This window comes from Drosophila elegans, unplaced genomic scaffold, assembly GCF_018152505.1.
Source record: "Drosophila elegans isolate 14027-0461.03 unplaced genomic scaffold, ASM1815250v1 contig_208, whole genome shotgun sequence".
NCBI classification, from domain to species: domain Eukaryota; kingdom Metazoa; phylum Arthropoda; class Insecta; order Diptera; family Drosophilidae; genus Drosophila; species Drosophila elegans.
Window position 1 is genome coordinate 15,030,402 of NW_024545578.1, and position 16,939 is coordinate 15,047,340.

Consider the following 16,939-nt stretch of genomic DNA (forward strand, 5'->3'; position numbering starts at 1 on the left):
GTGGCATTTCGAGAGCTTCCACTTCAAGCCAGTGTTTGATACAGTTTTTTACGAGCTGTTTGCTCGTTTTTGATGCCGAAACAATTGAGTTTGTTTGCAGAGGGAATCGGGTTCGCTGTTGCGTTTGACCCGCTTGACCCGCCCATTGTGAAGTTGGCCAGGTCCTGATTGTTAACCTTTGTACTCGCCGGGAAATTGTACTCGCGGCCAGTTAATTAGCTGCCAGAGATCGCCCCTCTTACAGGACTTCATAAGGCGACAGCGACGGCAAAAAAACCGGGCCAGATTCTTCAAATCTTCTACTTTTGAAAAAATAGAACTGAGAGGGATGACCTTCACTGTCCACTTCTTCTCTTACCACCACACTTATAGAAATAATTTAAATTTTTTACTTTATATCAACTGATTATAATTTAAATTCATTTAACTTACTTTTTTTATAAAATTTTGAAGTAAAAAACATTTATAGTAAAACCTACCAAAACCTTTACTAACTATAATTGCATAAAATTGGTTGACTTTTTGGCCGATTAGAATTTAACATCATTCTTTTATTCAAGCGTGTAAGTTGTATAAGCCAAAAATAGAACAAAGGTTTAGCTAAGAAGGGTACAAAAGGAATAAATAATTTTAATTTAATTAACTATGACTTGTTGACCTATCTATGGTATGTACTGGATCTAAACTGCTTCATCACATCATAAAACCGTTTTCCTAGGCATTGAATTTTGTATCGGTTTTGGTACAAAATATACATTTTAAAATAATAAAAAATATATAATGTAATTTAGTTTTTAAGGCTTTACTTACCAACTGAGTTTTGATCTCCAATTGTATCCCAATTGTTTTTCGGTGCACTCAACCACGGCTGGCTTTGTCTGCTGTCTGCTCACTTTTATTTCAAACGGCAATTGCATTGTGCCATTTCCAATCCGCTTATGGTTGCTGCCACGCCCCCTGGCCCGCCACCGCCTCCGCCTCCGGTAAACAATGCACTCAGCAGCAAACAAGAGGAGCAACACCAGAAAGTAGGTCCCTGTCCCTGGTAAGTGCTCTGCGTATGATAAAAGCTTGTGTCATATTTTCATTCTTCTCGCTTTTGGCTTAAGCATTTGCTGTGGGAGATTTTCCATCTGAAGAGATGTTTTCCATCCATGCTTTGGCTCACCTAAATACCAGGACTCGAGGACGATGACGAGGACGCTAGCCCGCGCTTACTTAAATAAAAACCAGAGTACTTGCATTAGCTTACCGCCAACGGACCTTCCCGACAGCAAGGTCGGTACTTCACATTCAGTTTATTTCATCCACCTGCCGACTCCCACTCCCACTTCCACTCCCAATCCCACTGAAAACTTCCTAAGGGGTAAAGCTTCGAAAAATCCGCAATGAAATTGGTCTAAAAACGGGGAACTTCCCCTGCACAAAAGCTTTTGAATCGGGAATTTGGCCTTGGCATAGGAATTGACGCAGCATTCACCTTGTGTAATGAACTCAAATATTATTGAAAACTAAGTAGTTGCAACACACGCAGCTTTGCTGTTGACTTTGAAATGCGTATGGGTTACTATTAAACTAATTATGTTGCTCTTTATTCATATATATATATTTTTTTGTTTGCCTGTTCGTTGGATTTTGTGTTATGCTTTATACAGTTTGATGTTAACAATATTGCATTTTTACAAATTTATATTCGTCGTAAATATAAACAGAAAATAGCTCTTGGTATAGTTACAGTATATAACTAGGTGATCGGTTGTGTTTTCGGGTTAGATCTTGTCTTTTTTCCTAAACGCTACGAGTATTTGTTGTCCGCTTGAAGTATAATACTTGGACAGAGCTTCTTCGCTTTTGTTTTCTTTTGCTGGGATATCATCTCTAAACTTACTCGCTAAACACATTGTATGCCAAAACAATTGAAGTCAAAGTGAACCGAGTGGGGCTTAGTGCTAGATATACTCTTAATTCGTACTAAGGCATTTTATATGTTGGGCTCGAGAACGACAACATCAACTGTTGTTTAATTTATAATATCGCAAATGATTTATACAAGTCAAGTAAGGTCAAATAAATAAAGAGGCAGCAGAAGCAAAATTAATGCTAGCAGTAACATTAACGTAACGTAACGTAAACGTAAAGCCGACTAAACCGTGTCCCGCCCTTGATGATTGGGGATATGCTTGATGATAAGGATGAATATGAGGATGAGAAGGCGGAGGCGGAGGAGGAGGAGGAGGAGGAGGAGGAGGCGGTGACCACCATTACTCGGCATCCAGCGAGAGGCAAGCAAGTCCGGCCAGCGCCGGATGGGTGGACTGTTGCGCGGAGCGGAGCCGCTGCGGCATGGGCTGGCCATTCTCGCGGTACGTCTTCAGCTTCGTCTCCATGGCCTGCAAGAACACAGAAGTGACAGGAGATTAGACAAACTTGGATAAATCAAGCAAATGTTGTTATAATTAACTAAAATACATTTAAAGAACTATAACCAATCATAAGTTTTATGTTTAAGGCACTCGAAAAACCTATAAATAAATAACAAAATTCTCAAATTGTTAACCATACTTGTGCTAATAATTAATCTTAAAATATAAATATGAATAATTTTTTAAGACCACAGTGTTTGATTTTAAAACTAACAAAAAATTAGTTTGAAGAGTTTTAGTTAAGCTACTTAATAAAGACAAAGTTAAAATACTATTTGTTCCCAAAGTTTTTAGTTAAGTTAACTAATACTAATAAATGTTATAATCAAATCTTGAAATGAGATTCGAAAAAGATTTTCAGATGTATTTATGTAATAAAATAATAATTTAATAATGGCTAGCTTTGATAAATCAATCAGTGGTAAAATCCACCATTCTGCTGGCACCTGTATCCATACGAAGCTAATTCTAGTACTGGTTTTCCACTTAATCATTTGTTCTGATGATGAAAGAACACAAAATGTGGGATTCCAGGATCTTACTTTCAAAATTAGCCTATATTTAGGAATTGTGCCATTGGAATTAGGGTAAAAGTGTTCAATAAACGAAAACAAAGAATGCAAAATAAGGTACAAATAAATGTTGTATTTATTAACCAATGCAATTAATAAATGCAAGCGGAGGGCAACTAAAACTAGCCATATGGATCGCAGCGCATGGTCACAGCGGCAGGCTGGCGTCCGGCGAGTTGCGCATGCGCTCGGCGAAGCGCTTGAAAATATTCGAGCCCGCACTGAGGCCGCCGGAGGAGCTGCAATCGCTGGCGGGCGTGGACTGGGCGCTGGTGGCCACTGAGCTGCTGCTGCCGCCAAAGGCGCGGCGAAAGAGACTAGACTCGCTGGCCGATGGCGGCGGCTGCAGAGTCGCCGGGCGCTCGCAAATGCAGCGAAACTTTTCGCACTCGGGACATAGCAGGGCCTTGTCCCACTAAAAACATACGGAAAAACACATAAGCTGGTGATGGGAGTGTGGGTGGGTGTACAAGGAAATAAAATGTAAACAAAACACAGGGAACAAGGATTCTGGACTCTGAGGACTCTGGCAGGCTGGGGTTCATAGTTTACGAAGGGACTTACGTTTAGTTTTCTTAACATGTCGGCCACAATGTTGAGCGCCGTTGTGCGGGAGCTGGGGTTCATGGAATTGCCATTGAGTTGGTTCTCGGGATCTGCAAGAGGAAGCACACATACACAGCAGGTTAGTCGAGAGGTTAGTTGGTCAACTACTTAGCTACAGACGCACACAAAACGCACAATTCGCCTACAAGAAATGTTGCAAACTCTCTCTCGTCACATTTGGCCACTTAATTTTAATAACTTACAATTGCAATTACAAATAATAAAGAACTTAAACCTGCTAACTTTGTGACAAACATGTAAAAAACAAATAAGGAACAAAACTAATTGCAAGGCTTGAACGTTTGGCGACTCGACTTGGACAGTTTTAGCGCGTATCTGGTTTTCTTTAGGGAACTGAGTATCTTACTTTTAAGCGAATGCTGCTGGCTATATTCGTTTCTATTAACTAAACTTCCATTGAGGGCGTTCACGCTGACGCTGGTGGTTCTTGTGGCGACAGCGGTATTGTCGTGGTTCGCCAGATCACCGTTGGCCACAATGCCGTTTGGCAGCGAGGCGGACGAGTTCATGGAGCTGTTCACCGTGTTGGTGTCGCTGGCCGTGGGAATGCTCGTTCCATTGACCACTGGGGTAAAGCGTGACTTGACATTAAGCTCCTGCTTGAGATCTGCAATACACCGTGGGACAAGTATTAAGTATGGAATGGGCAGCTGGATATCAAGCACCCACCTCTCGTCTCGTCCATCAGCCGTTGTAGCTTCTCCTGCAACAAACCCTTCTCATCCACTTCCAGCTCTAGAAGTGCGTTCTTCTCGTACGCCTGATCCAGCATCTTTTCGAAGTTCTCTATGCTTTCGTTTAGTATGCGGTGGGCACGCTCCAGATCGTCGTTCTTCTGCTCCAATTGCCGCAGATACACCTTCATGGTGTCGCGCTCCTTCTTTACTGTTTCCAGCTGCTTCTCCATGTTTGACATTTCAATGCCATGCGAGTCCAACTTGAGCTGGAGTTAAAAAAATGTGTGAATAGGGATCTTTATAATAGGGGAAAGTACAAGTCGCAGGACCTGAGTTTTTAGAATGAGAATCCATACAAATAAATCTAACACTTAAGTCGAAATCGATTTAATAGTAAAATTAAGTAGCTTCAAAAAGAAAACGGGCAACAATTCAGCATATAAAATGATTGTGTAGTTTTCCAAACACCTTAGAAAGCTGGTAAAACAAATTTAAATTAAAAACGATAAATGGACTAAGGAAGTTTTCTTGACACTTAGATAAAAACTCAGGTCGTGCAAATTGGGTTTGAGATATAGCCACCTTGAGGGACTCGTTTTCCCGCTCAAACATTGTGAGCTTGGCTGTGAGATCTTTGATTATACTCTGCTTTTGGTCCAGAGTGGCGTCCATTTCGATTTCCATTTCACGGGACTGCTCCACAAATTCGTCGTATTCCTGTTTCACGTCTGTCCACCTAGGAATTTCAATGGTTTTATAGGGATTTTATGACATTAATGGGGATGTGTTTGATACTCACTCTTTGTGGTACTGCTTGGAGCGTTCCTTCCAATATCTGCACTCGTCCTCGACGCTGTTGAACATCGGTGGCGATTCCATATTTCCACTGATTTATCTTCGCTTCTGACTTTGTTTTTGTGTACTAATCGGTGGTCAAACTAGGTTTGAAATTTCGTTCGTTCGAATTGATTTAGATTTTAATTTTTACTCAATACTAGGTACTATGGTTGGTCTATTCCTGCATATGTGGGTTTTTCCGTGCTTTTAAGCTGCTATGTTTTTAATTGCTGTGATTAAAAATGCCAAAACACAGTTGTTGTTTGTAGTCGAAGTTAGGTTTTTTGGGTGAATTGTTCTGTGGGATTGTTGGAAAGTGTGAAAAATCAATTAGGAACAGGTGTTTGCCCTGATTTCGCTGATGTTGTTGTTGTTGTTGTTGTTGTTGTTGTTCTACGATGCCCTACAACGGCAGGCGGTTTTGTCTTTAAATTGTAAATAATGTCGAATAATATAAACACTTTTTGTGACGCAGCAGCTGCGGCAACAACAACAAAAGCATGATGAGCAGCAACAACAGCAACAATATGGTAAAATACGACGAAGTTTCCCATACAACAACGCGCTGCGAGAAAATGAAATCATCACCGATTTTCACCTGTAATTCCATGGGCCATACCTGAAATTTCATACTCCCCGGCAGGCCACATGTCCTACTTACACTTTGCACTTAATTTTCCTACGTATTGTTTGTTTTATTTACATAAAATCAGTGTAAATAGTTATGCTCGTAAAAATTGACCACTACTCCAAAAATGCATTAGCCAACCCTGTGTCTGCTGGCAGTGTTGGGCAATTGCGGAGCGTTTGGTTTTGGTAACCCTGGTTGGCAGTTGCTATTTGAAATTGTGTTTTAATCTTTATACAATGTTTTACTTTTACGTTTCTTGCGTTTGCTTAATTTTCTTATAAACTCCAAATCGGGTTTTTCTATTGGTCTGGCTGCAAACGTAACGGATTTGTTAGCCGGCTCATCATTGCTGGTATCATTCGAGATATGGAACTCCGAATCGGTACTGTCCTCGATAATATGTGCGGATTGAAGAGTTATATCTCGAGAGGAGCAGGGAATATCTGGTATTATCACGGAATTATCGCCAACTATGCGCATGGGCAGCGCTTGATAATGAAATGAAGAAGCTCGGGAAGATCTGCGACGCAGTTTGTGTTTTCTGCTAGTTTTGAAAACCCTAATTCTGCTGTTTTCGGTATTGCTGCTATTTGAAGACTCTTCGGAGCTTTCAGAGTCCCGACAGTGATTTACATCCGAGTTTTTGGCCTTTTTAGACATTTCTGTTTATCAACCGTGGCGGAATTGTTTTGGTTCCAAAATGAGCACTAGTTCATTGAAACTTTTGAGCTGGTTCTTTGGTCTGCACTTTACTAAGGTTTTTGGAAAGTTATACGTATTTCCTTTTAATGTTTAACATTTTCGAATATTGATTAATAGCTTAACTTAATTAAATTCTTTAAAAACATTTTACTTTTAAGTGACTCCCTGAAGTGGCAACTCCCTTCCAGGGCTATCGTTTCAGTTGCCACCACCTGGTACAGCGTTGCCAGGTAACCATCTACAGTGTGGCCAGATCGCAAATCGACGGCAGTGCATTTTCAACAAAAATAAGGTAAAATATAACACAAATATGGCCAACAATTGTTAAACAATTAGATGAAATGCGGGACCAATAAGCTGTTGTAATAAGTGTAAAAGCGACAAATAGCCTGCGTGGGCGTTGCACTTACAGTGGGCGAAAATTGATTAATTGCGGCGCATGCCGAGAAGGGAAAAAAGGGAGGATGTGTTTTCAATAAACGAGAGTGAAAACCGCGACGAACAAGTGACTGCAGAAATCAAGAACAAAGAACTCGATGGGAAATATGTGGCACAACGCCTAAATTTTGGCTTTTCCTCCTCATTTTCCAGTTGAAAAGTACGCGTTGCAGCAGCAGCAGCAGCAACAACAGCAACAACAACAAAAGCAGCGGCAGCCAAAAAGTGCAACTAACGGGAGTTGCTCTACGCAGATAATCCAGATAGTATCGGAAGTAATCGGATCGGGAGATAATCCAGCATGGCGGATCCAGAGCGTCAGAGCCTGATCAACAAGGACGAGGGCAATGGCTACAACTCCGTGGACGCCGTGGACGATGGAGCCGACAATCCGGGGAGCAGCTCATCGGTGGCCACCAACGAGGACGGTGCGTATCGTGACCATAAAGCCGGGCATTCAACCCGCATCCAATCGGTTCAGCTAGCCGGGCGGTTGGGTTTTTTGGAAGCCCAACAAGTGTGCGGGTGCTCTACTTATCCGCAGCCGTGATTCGAAGTTGGCTGCACGTCTCACTTGGCATTTTCACACTTCCCATCTTCCCAACTGAGTCATAGTGGGGAAACACAGAAAAAAAAATTGATATGATATCTAAAAACATACGAATTTGTATTTGAAGCTTTTAGAGGAGTTACTTGGGGCAAGCTAAGAAAGAAAAAGTGATATGATCATATCTTAATGATGTAGTCCAAAGTATATCCGAACTTATCAAATCGTATCATTTTCCCAGTTACATACCATTGTCAAATCAATATTTTATTGAATTTTAGGTTGATCCTTAAAATATTCAACAATTATTTATTGCGGAGAAAAAATGAATAATGCATTTGAACACGTATTTTTGTCACAACCGCCTATTAGGTCATATTTTTAAACAAAATTCGAATTCCCAGACAGAACATATTGATAAGAAATAATGAACCATTTTATGATTTTCCACATCATTTTGCATACAGACTGGAAACATTTCAATTTGATTTGTAATGGCTTGTATTAATATTCTTAAACTATTTAAAACAAAAAACGGACGGCGCTGGCAGTTGAGCCCTTAATTTGTTTATTCCATCTTACTTGAAAATATGTGAAACTCAACACCATTTAACATTAATCACAAGTCAAACTTATGTTTTGAGTTACTTTTTTCACAGTCTACGCGTTTCTAGCAACCCGATATACCGGTGTCGGCCAATTTTTCGCACTGCCTTTGTTATTGTTTATGCTAGGACGCCTTAATCAGTAAAAAAAAAGCGTTCCCCACAGCTGTTTAATCAGCATCGATTTGGCGGTGGTGATAAAGTGGTGGTAAAGCGGGGGGTTTGCCGAGTCCATGAGTCATCATGTGATTCGCTGCCTTATCGCAGCGCAGGGCGAAATTGAAGGCACTGAGGGCATGCGATGGGCAGCGCCTCCATTGTTTGCCAAGGAACCTGATCTTCAGCTCAGGAAAAGCTCAGCCATATCGTTATAATACCCTTTTAGAGTTCAGTTACAGAGGGTGTTCAAGGTTTACGACCACCAGATGATACCATAAAATCGTAAATTACAACCTTATATCGATTCTAAAAGCGTCTTCCTGCAGTCTTAAAAAAATCTGGTTGGGAAACTCTTGGCATGTTATAGCTGATAAACGGAGCTAGTCAACTATAATTATTTTTGTTTTACAATTAATATACAGATATTATTTAAAACAAATATCACACATTACAACATTCATCATTTTTATGTCCCGCAAAGTAGCGAATTACTTAAAAATACTTGGTCTGGTCTAATGATGCAGGTAATTTGACTCAAATGTAAAAATAATTAATAATCAGTAATGCATACAAAGTAGGGCATTGATATCTATAAAATCAAAATAAAAATTCAATAAAAATCCAGCCACCGGCACAACAGCAAACGTTTTAGTAACAACCTTTTAGTAACTATTTTAGTTCTGCAAAATGAACCACGAAATCCATGCAATCTTCTCAGAAAGAGTACGCAAACGGTGCCTTTCTTTGTCTTCCCCTCCTGCCTTGCTTATATTTATATTCTTCTTGCACAAAGTTCGAACTTGTTTTGATCGAGAGCCGAGTACCGCGACTGCGGTCTAGCTGCACTAGTTTAATGCCAAGACAGGAACGCTGCATTCATAGAGCCAAAACATTGACCCATTTGGCTTTATCGCAGCTTCTCCGACCCACACACTATCAGAAAATGCAGTTCTTACACTCTCCTAAGTGCAATCTTTACGTGATGAGCAGTGTGGTTGAGAGCACTCTGCTGGCGAGATGTATTTATTTTACACCAAAGGTCAGGCATTGCTGTTCGAGGGTTAATCTCTTCATTATATTGATCGTTTCATTTGTACACTGCATTTTAGGCAATGGAGCACCGACAGCGGTGCCGTGCATTGGACCCGATGAGCTGCCGCCGCCGTATCAGCAGAGCACCAACACCGGAGGCGTGCCCATGGTCACCTGTCGGGTATGTCAGCACATGATTGACATCACCACGAAGCGGGAGCAGCACGTGGTCAAGTGCACCCACTGCAATGAGGCTACTGTGAGTTGTACTTTTGCCAATGCCGTTGAAACAAAGCCTGGAAAATACTAACGTTTTTCCCTATTCACAGCCCATAAGGAACGCTCCGCCGGGCAAGAAGTACGTCCGGTGCCCATGCAACTGTTTGCTTATCTGCAAGAGCTCCTCGCAGCGCATCGCTTGTCCCAGGCCCAATTGCAAGAGGATCATCAACCTGGCCCCGAGTCCCGTCACCCCGCCCGTGCCCACCATGCCGGGCATGTGCCGCGTCACCTGTGGCCACTGTTCGGACACGTTTTTGGTGAGCTTCCACACAGATTTAGCCCCTTGAGGAATCTTCTAAAGCTAGCTCTTGCAGTTCAACACGTATCACAACGCCCTGGCCCGCTGTCCACACTGCAGAAAGGTGTCGTCGGTGGGCTCGCGATTCGCCAATAGCCGCGGCGTAATGTTCGCCATTGTGGCGCTGGTGTTCCTCATCGCAGGCATTGGCGTAACCATAGGCACATTCTCGTATGCTTCGGTAAGTTGCTTATTAGGAAATTGGAAAAGGAGCACCACATAAACATTTGCCCTTTTCAAAACGGCAAATTTGTTTGGCTTACCCCTTACTTATGGAAGTATTTACTTACTCTGTTTCTTTGTAGAATCACGGTGGCATGTATATCCTCTATGTGGCGCTGTTCGTGATTGCGGGGTGCATGCTGGCCCGCTCCGCCTACTATTTCCGCCTTAAAGTGAGCGCCATCGATGGGCCAATGTAAAGCTAAAGCACGGGGCCAGCAGCAAAGAAAGTGCATTGTTTTATTTTTATATATATATATTATTCATATATATCATTCCTTTTGATATTAAATTTAACTAAACACAAGCAGCCAATTTGCAGACGGAACATGTGAACATTTCTCCAGCAGTTCAGCTAAAAATTCTTATTTTCGTGCAAAAACAAATAGCAAACCTAGCTAAATTATCGAAAGGAAGGAGGTACCCGTTTAAACTTTAAAGTGATTTTGAAAAGCATAATTAGGATGTTAAGGCCGTAACTAACTAAATAAAACAAACACTATACTGAAAGCAAATATTTCGAGAGTCGCAGGAGCAGCTACCATTAAAGTGCTAAAAGAGAAACACAGAACTGTAGGCAGTCATTAGTAATTAGATCAGCGACCGATCAAGCCACTCGCAACCCGTTCATTGAATCTTCAGGCTCCATTTTAGAGATTGTACAGTTTTGTTGTTTAAGTGTCCGATTTGTTATCCGTTTGTGCCTGTCCTGCAACTATTTCGGTATTTATTCATTACGTATTCGTTGATACGCTTTGATTTTGTGTTGCATAGATTTTATCCGATGCACTCTTCTCAGTTCTCAGTTCCCGCCAAAGCAGAAGAAAGCGTTTTGTTTTTTGGCGTTAGAAATCATCTAAAGGGTATGCTAATAGTGCTAAAGAAGGTACATACATACGCGCATATATACCATACATACATAATTATAATGAAAATAAACAAAGCAACACTTCTTGAACAACAGAGAACAAGCAACGCTCATGCAGAAACAACAATTTAGACAGCAACTGCTAAACTGCGAAATTAAATATACATATATATATATATATATATATATGATTAAAAGGAACGGTTTACTTTTGAAATATATATATATACAACATTTATATTTAGTACATTATAAATTAGCATACATACACTGTAAATAAAAAGAAATAAAACCTCAAGCACAACGGACTTTTGCGACGACAGCATGGCGGCGAAGCTATAGAAAACGGGGAATGCTTTGAACTTGAAATCGGGTATAATTTACTGTGATATTCAGCATTTATTTCTCAGCCTGCGAAAATGTCGTTTTTGGCTCCTTGTTTCACCCCGGGCTCAATAGTGCGATGTACAACTTGCTTTGGCGAGAATATTTCGGGAGAGGTACATTTTATTATTTATTTATTTACTTAAAAATTATTATATAATAATTGCAAACCGCCAGGTAGTGGCCTTTGATCTGGGCGTTAAAATGCTGATGATGAAGTGTCCATGGAGCAAAGATGGTGGTGATCAGCAGACCACCTACAAAACCACAATTGTGAATCTTTCCATGTGCGTGGACATTGAGATCGTCATGGAAATGCTGCCCCCAGAGGATGTTCAACTGCCAGAACCGATCAATATCCAGATGGTATTGTTTTTCTGTATTCATTTCAAGACCCACAATTCTTCCATTGTCCATTGGTAGCTTCAAGAGCGATTGCGACGGACAACCGAACGGCGTTGCATTTGCAGTGGATGGAACTACGGAAAATCCCTATTTAGGATGATGGCCAAGCATTTCGGCGATGCCAATGTCAGGTGGCAAAACCAAGGCAGCAACATGGCCATCAATATACTGCATCGGGTGTTCATAGAAGCCCCTTATGCAGTGGAAAATATCAAAAGCCAGGGGTGTGACCCAAAATTACTGGAGAACGTCCGACGCATCGTCGCCAACTTTTACAGTGAACAATAGGAAAACGACGTCTGTGCCCATGGCAACAGTTGTCTTGATAATGGCCTTCCTCCCCATTCTCTGAGCGCTTTGTTTATCAACAAAACAATTCGAAATACATATAGACTCAATACCCACATAGAATACTTTGCTTTATCTGCCAAAAAACTCAATTCTAATTTGAACACAATCGATTTTATGAAGTGCTGACTAAAAAATTAACCATGGCCGATGACGAAGATAAACCAAAGAAGCACACTCTGGACAGCCTCTTCCTGGTGTACGCCAATTTTCAGGTATTACGAATCGGTCTATGAGAGTATTATCCATCAGTCAATTTATTTGGCATCAGGTGATACCCACGGATATTGAGAACGAGGTTTTCGACAGCATTCTCCTCTCACAACTGGATGCCTGGCTGGAGCAGGCCAAACTCATGCCAAATCCTATTACACGAACTCAGACGGGTCTTATCTATATGCGATATAAGTAAGTTAAATTTATGGAAAGATATACCTAAGCTAAATATAAATACAATACATTTTCAGTGTATTGAAATTTAGTCTTGTTTTCTACTTAGCCCATATTTACGGATTCATTTTAATACCTATTCCTTATTTCATTTTTAGGAAATGGCGTCTGGAATACGAAGACTTTTTAGAGGTCCTAAACAGCTTGGCCATCGACAATGACATACCAATAGATGAAATAAAACAGGTAATGATCGATGCTGGAGTCCCCAGTGGAGCCGACATGGTCATAGTCGTCAAATAGATGTACTCGTGCATTTCTGCTGTTTATTTATTTACATAAAAAAGAAGGCATACAACAAATCAATTTTCGATAGTAACAATTACATAAAGATACATAATTTTGATTAGTAAAATTGTTCACAAAAATTATAGTCCAACAAAAAGCCTCTTATCCCAATTAATTGAATTTGAGTTAGTTTAACACTTAGAAAACACTTATTTTGAAGTAAGGGGTGCTAGGGATCTTGAGATTACTGATAAAAAGCTAAAAACAAATTAAAGGGGAACTTCATGTTTAAATGTTATTCAATAAATTTACTGATATTTGCATATCCCGATTACGCTAATAATTATTCGATGAGTTATTGGTTCTGTTCGCTTCGCTTTCGTTCCCTGATAACAATAACAACGCTTGTCTTGGCAACAGAGTCTGATTGGATATAGTTATAGCACCTGGTCAAATATGTAATGGGCGGTTCACATATACCGATGTTAAAAAAATACATGCTTATTCATTCCGTAATATCTAATATTGTTGATGCGTATGTGATGGCTGTTGTAAGGTAGTAAAGCACTTTTCAGTTTGTACTAGCAAATTTCCGGCTCTTGTCGAGGTGATGCTCGCTCTTAGTCATCCCTCCAGCTGCTCTCTATATAGTATAAAATCTACAGAGTGGATTGTATAAATTGTGTATGCGGGTTATATATGTATCGTTTATCGCGGATTGCGACCTCGTGCCATTCCAAGGCCAGTCCAATTTTTCTTTCCGGATTTGGTCATCCGATAAGATTCTCTTGTTGGCTAAGTGAGTGAATCTCTCTCGATCTCCGATCTCCGGGCTGTATCGTCATGGATCTAGCAGGCATGAATAATGCACAATAAGCTTAAGTAAATGTGGCACTTAGGATTAGATTAGTATCAATTGCAAGTAGTTTAAGAGTAAATGGTTCGTTCCAGCCAGTCGTCCAGGTTGAAGAAGGCCGTGTCCGAGTTGTCCGTGTCCCGTTCGCGGAACATCTCGATGAATGTCCGCACCTTGATGGCACACATGAGGAAGTCGTCGAATGGTATCTGCCCCTCCCGCGATCCATAGCGGTGGGCCAAAGCGTTCAGCAGCCGATTGTTCAGATGGTAGCCAGCCGAATTGAGCGCTCCGCGCAGATGGAAACCATCGATACTGCCAGTGCGACGGGTGTCGTATAGTTTAAACACCGCCCGCCACTTGGCAATATCGGTAAGCAGGGCCTCGAACTCCTCGAAGCCCAGGCGGCCGGAGCGATCCTTGTCCAGCATGGCCACCATCGAACGCACGGCATCCTTGGAGAAGCCATCCGTGCCCACCATCACATCGCGCATCGAGTGGTCCAGGATGCGCTTCAGCTCCTGCCAGTCGACCTCCTCGTCGCTGCCAGCCACGCTATCGAACAGGCGACGCAGGGCAATACGCTGTGGATCGTCCTCCTCCTTCGGAGTTGGTGGCGGCAGAGCCGGGGCAATGCGATCATCCGTCTCGCCGAAGCCCACCTCATCGTCGTTCTCCTCCATGTTGTTCATGGTCTCGGAGAAGACGCGAATGATGAACTCACCCTCCTCGTTGGGATCGAAGGTCGAAGGAACGATCAGATAGTGACCGGGTGGCAACTTGAACCTGGCGCACACCTCGCGCGTGTTTATGAAGTGCGGTGATCGGGCCACCGATGCCCGGTACTTGAAGAAGTTCAGTCCCTGGGGCTTAACCTGCATGTCCCGATCCGTCAGGTGATATATAGCAAATCCGATGGTCAGGCAATCGATGCCCACGTTGCGCTTGCTGCGCCGATTTTTCTGCATCAGGGCCACAATAGCCGTGCACTTGCCATCATCGTCCTCGTCGTCGGGATCCTCCAGCGAGATAATGTACTGCGGATTGTGCCAGAAGGTCTCCAGGAAGTTTCTGCAACCGCCGGCCGTTACGCCCGATGTCCATTCACCCTCGAACATGGACATCTCCCACTTGCGGCGAGAGCTCTGCTGCTGATCCTCCGTTAGAGAGTCGGGCGACAAGTTACAGATCTCCACGCGATCGAAGTGGTTGAGGAAGTCCTGGAAGGACATCCAGAACTCACCGTCTCGGTCGAAGTTCAGTCCAATCTCCTCCTTCGTGTGCTCCGGTATGAAGCGCCACTCCGGCGAGCTATCGCTCCACGGACCACTCCACTCGGCGTCGTTGCCCCACGGATTACGCATCCGGATCATGGGCAGCTTGCCCTGGCGATTCGGCGTCGAGATGTCCATGAGGCACACCTTGGTAATGGAGTAGGCATGGCCGCGGATCAGACCCTGAGGCGTCTCGGCCTCCAGAACATGCGGATCGGGCTCCAGGGAGCAGCCCATCATTGAGCCACGGTCGGCGGCCTTCATCATAATGCTGAATAGATTTGGAGGAGCCTCTTTGATGTCATACCACTCGGTGACGCCGCCGGTGAAGTCCTCCATGGCCTCGCACGTGGTGCCGCCTAAATATGAAGCGTAGTGGTTAGATATTATAACTTGTACTTAATAATATTGTTACATATTATTTTTCATTTTAACGCAAAAGTTAACAAGATATTAAAAAAATTCAAAATGGATCACATTAGCATAAATATTATTAAAGAACCTATGATAAGCATGGAGTATTTTTAGAAAGGAATTTAAAACAAGATATGTTATACCACTTAGTTCTACATTTTTTAGAACTATTGATAAGGGTTCTCTGTATCGTCTGTTCTTACCCTTGAGAGCTTCATAAGAACCATGCAGCTTGGCGTAGGCCTTCTCCAGTAGGGCGCTCCAGAACTCGTTCTTCTCCGTTGAGTGCATGTAGATCAGCTCGCCATTGTAGGTGGGCAGCCTGTCATCGATGACCACCTCCACCCACTTGCCATACTGCCAGAACTTGAAGTGAAAGATGCCGGCGTAGTTCTCCTGGAAGTCCTGATCCGGCGGGATCACCCGGAAGAAGAGCTTGGAGTCCTGCGTAAGATTGGCGGCTGCAGCCAGGAGCCAGCAATCGCCCAGCTCTCCCTGCTGAACATCGAATCGCGAGTAGCCCTCCACGAAGAACTGCGGATCGTCGACGATGTCGCCAGGACGCAGCCACTCGTAGTAGCGATCGGGTCTCCGGGAGTACATCAGCGAGGCATTGGTGGCCGGAAAGTCGGGATCCTCGAACATGGTTCCATTCGCCACGCAGCTCGAGCGAAGCGACTCAAAATCTCCCTTGCTTACGCTATTCTGCCGGCCACTGGTGGCCTTGCGGCCCATCCAGAACATGTTCTGGTTCTCCGGCACCTTGACGCTGGTGAAGCTCAGTTCGGCAATGCCCACCGAAGGCTCCTCCTCCTGGGTTGGGGCACTGGCCGGTGGTGGAGCCGTCGGATATGGCAGAGCCGGGAATCCCCCGCCATGCTGCGGAGCCGGACTCGTTGGCATCGGAGCGTACGGCATTGGCATGCCGGGCAAACCGGGCATGGCGGATGGATATGGTGCCAGTGGAGCAGCAGGATAAGGAAGATTGGGCTGTGGCATTCCAGTTGGGTAGGGCATTCCGGATGGGTAGGGGGCCAGCGAGGCAGTGGGGTACGGCAGCGACGTCGACGATGCGTTGGCGGATGGCAAACTCGGATAGAGACCACCACCCGGGTATGGCGTGGCACTCGGATAGGGTGCTGGTGCTGATGGCGCTCCTGGCATGGGCATTCCCATGCCCATACCCATTCCGGGTCCCTGGTACGAGGCATTCTGGGCGTGACTCGTCTGCTTCACCACATATGGCATTCCGCCCACGGACTCGGATGATGGATAGGGCAGCGAGGGGTAGAGACCCGCTTTGGGTTTGGGTGCTCCGCCGCCTCCTCCTCCTCCTCCTCCTTCACTTCCGCCGCTGACTTCATTCTTGCTGTAGCCCAAGGCCGCCAAATTAACAAGGCCAATGCCACTGGCATGATAATTCTTGGGGTAATTATCAATGCCGTACATTTTCACTGGGTTTTTATTGTAATATTCCCCTTCCACGCACGGGTTTTTCCTAAATCTACGGACTGATGGCGCTCTAAATCGGCTAAAACTAGGGAACTATCTGTAACCAGATGTTGATTAACTCGCTGCCGTGAAAAAACTGCTGACTCGTCGGGAATTGTACGCTTTAAATGGGAGATGTATCCAAAATTAACTTTCTCAGTAAATGATT

The 16,939-nt window shown here is 43.5% G+C and overlaps 6 protein-coding genes across 7 annotated transcripts; 3 read left to right on the forward strand and 3 right to left on the reverse strand.

Moving 5' to 3' along the window:
• Positions 1 to 1,564: 1,564 nt before the first annotated feature.
• On the reverse strand, positions 1,565 to 5,205 carry LOC108150362 (nuclear distribution protein nudE homolog). Of its 2 annotated transcripts, none has more exons than XM_017278499.2 (6): positions 5,099 to 5,205; positions 4,882 to 5,035; positions 4,292 to 4,565; positions 3,969 to 4,229; positions 3,560 to 3,651; positions 1,565 to 2,390 (listed from the first exon to the last, which is right to left on the reverse strand). In XM_017278499.2, the coding sequence occupies exons 1-6, from the start codon at positions 5,176 to 5,178 to the stop codon at positions 2,262 to 2,264; spliced, it is 990 nt and encodes a 329-aa protein (XP_017133988.1). In that variant the 5' UTR covers positions 5,179 to 5,205; the 3' UTR covers positions 1,565 to 2,261. The 2 variants fall into 2 exon arrangements, with proteins under 2 accessions (XP_017133988.1, XP_017133987.1); XM_017278498.2 differs by lacking the exon at positions 1,565 to 2,390 and adding an exon at positions 3,049 to 3,410.
• A 781-nt stretch (positions 5,206 to 5,986) lies between these two features.
• On the reverse strand, positions 5,987 to 6,495 carry LOC121467130. The gene has a single exon (XM_041708426.1). It carries the CDS (start codon positions 6,425 to 6,427, stop codon positions 5,990 to 5,992), a length of 438 nt encoding a protein of 145 aa, XP_041564360.1. The 5' UTR covers positions 6,428 to 6,495; the 3' UTR covers positions 5,987 to 5,989.
• A 332-nt stretch (positions 6,496 to 6,827) lies between these two features.
• LOC108150342 (type 1 phosphatidylinositol 4,5-bisphosphate 4-phosphatase) lies at positions 6,828 to 11,218 on the forward strand. The gene is made up of 5 exons (XM_017278470.2): positions 6,828 to 7,335; positions 9,328 to 9,509; positions 9,580 to 9,789; positions 9,847 to 10,011; positions 10,136 to 11,218. Exons 1-5 carry the CDS (start codon positions 7,209 to 7,211, stop codon positions 10,250 to 10,252), a joined length of 801 nt encoding a protein of 266 aa, XP_017133959.1. The 5' UTR covers positions 6,828 to 7,208; the 3' UTR covers positions 10,253 to 11,218.
• Positions 11,219 to 11,275: 57 nt separating this feature from the next.
• LOC108150286 (protein Hezron) lies at positions 11,276 to 12,117 on the forward strand. The gene is made up of 3 exons (XM_017278386.2): positions 11,276 to 11,420; positions 11,482 to 11,670; positions 11,728 to 12,117. The coding sequence occupies exons 1-3, from the start codon at positions 11,340 to 11,342 to the stop codon at positions 11,995 to 11,997; spliced, it is 540 nt and encodes a 179-aa protein (XP_017133875.1). The 5' UTR covers positions 11,276 to 11,339; the 3' UTR covers positions 11,998 to 12,117.
• LOC108150287 lies at positions 12,068 to 13,028 on the forward strand. Its single transcript, XM_017278387.2, has 3 exons — positions 12,068 to 12,272; positions 12,329 to 12,465; positions 12,606 to 13,028. Exons 1-3 carry the CDS (start codon positions 12,201 to 12,203, stop codon positions 12,748 to 12,750), a joined length of 354 nt encoding a protein of 117 aa, XP_017133876.1. The 5' UTR covers positions 12,068 to 12,200; the 3' UTR covers positions 12,751 to 13,028.
• LOC108150285 (calpain-B) lies at positions 12,748 to 16,932 on the reverse strand. Its single transcript, XM_017278385.2, has 2 exons — positions 15,483 to 16,932; positions 12,748 to 15,224 (listed from the first exon to the last, which is right to left on the reverse strand). The coding sequence occupies exons 1-2, from the start codon at positions 16,726 to 16,728 to the stop codon at positions 13,663 to 13,665; spliced, it is 2,808 nt and encodes a 935-aa protein (XP_017133874.1). The 5' UTR covers positions 16,729 to 16,932; the 3' UTR covers positions 12,748 to 13,662.
• Positions 16,933 to 16,939: the final 7 nt, after the last annotated feature.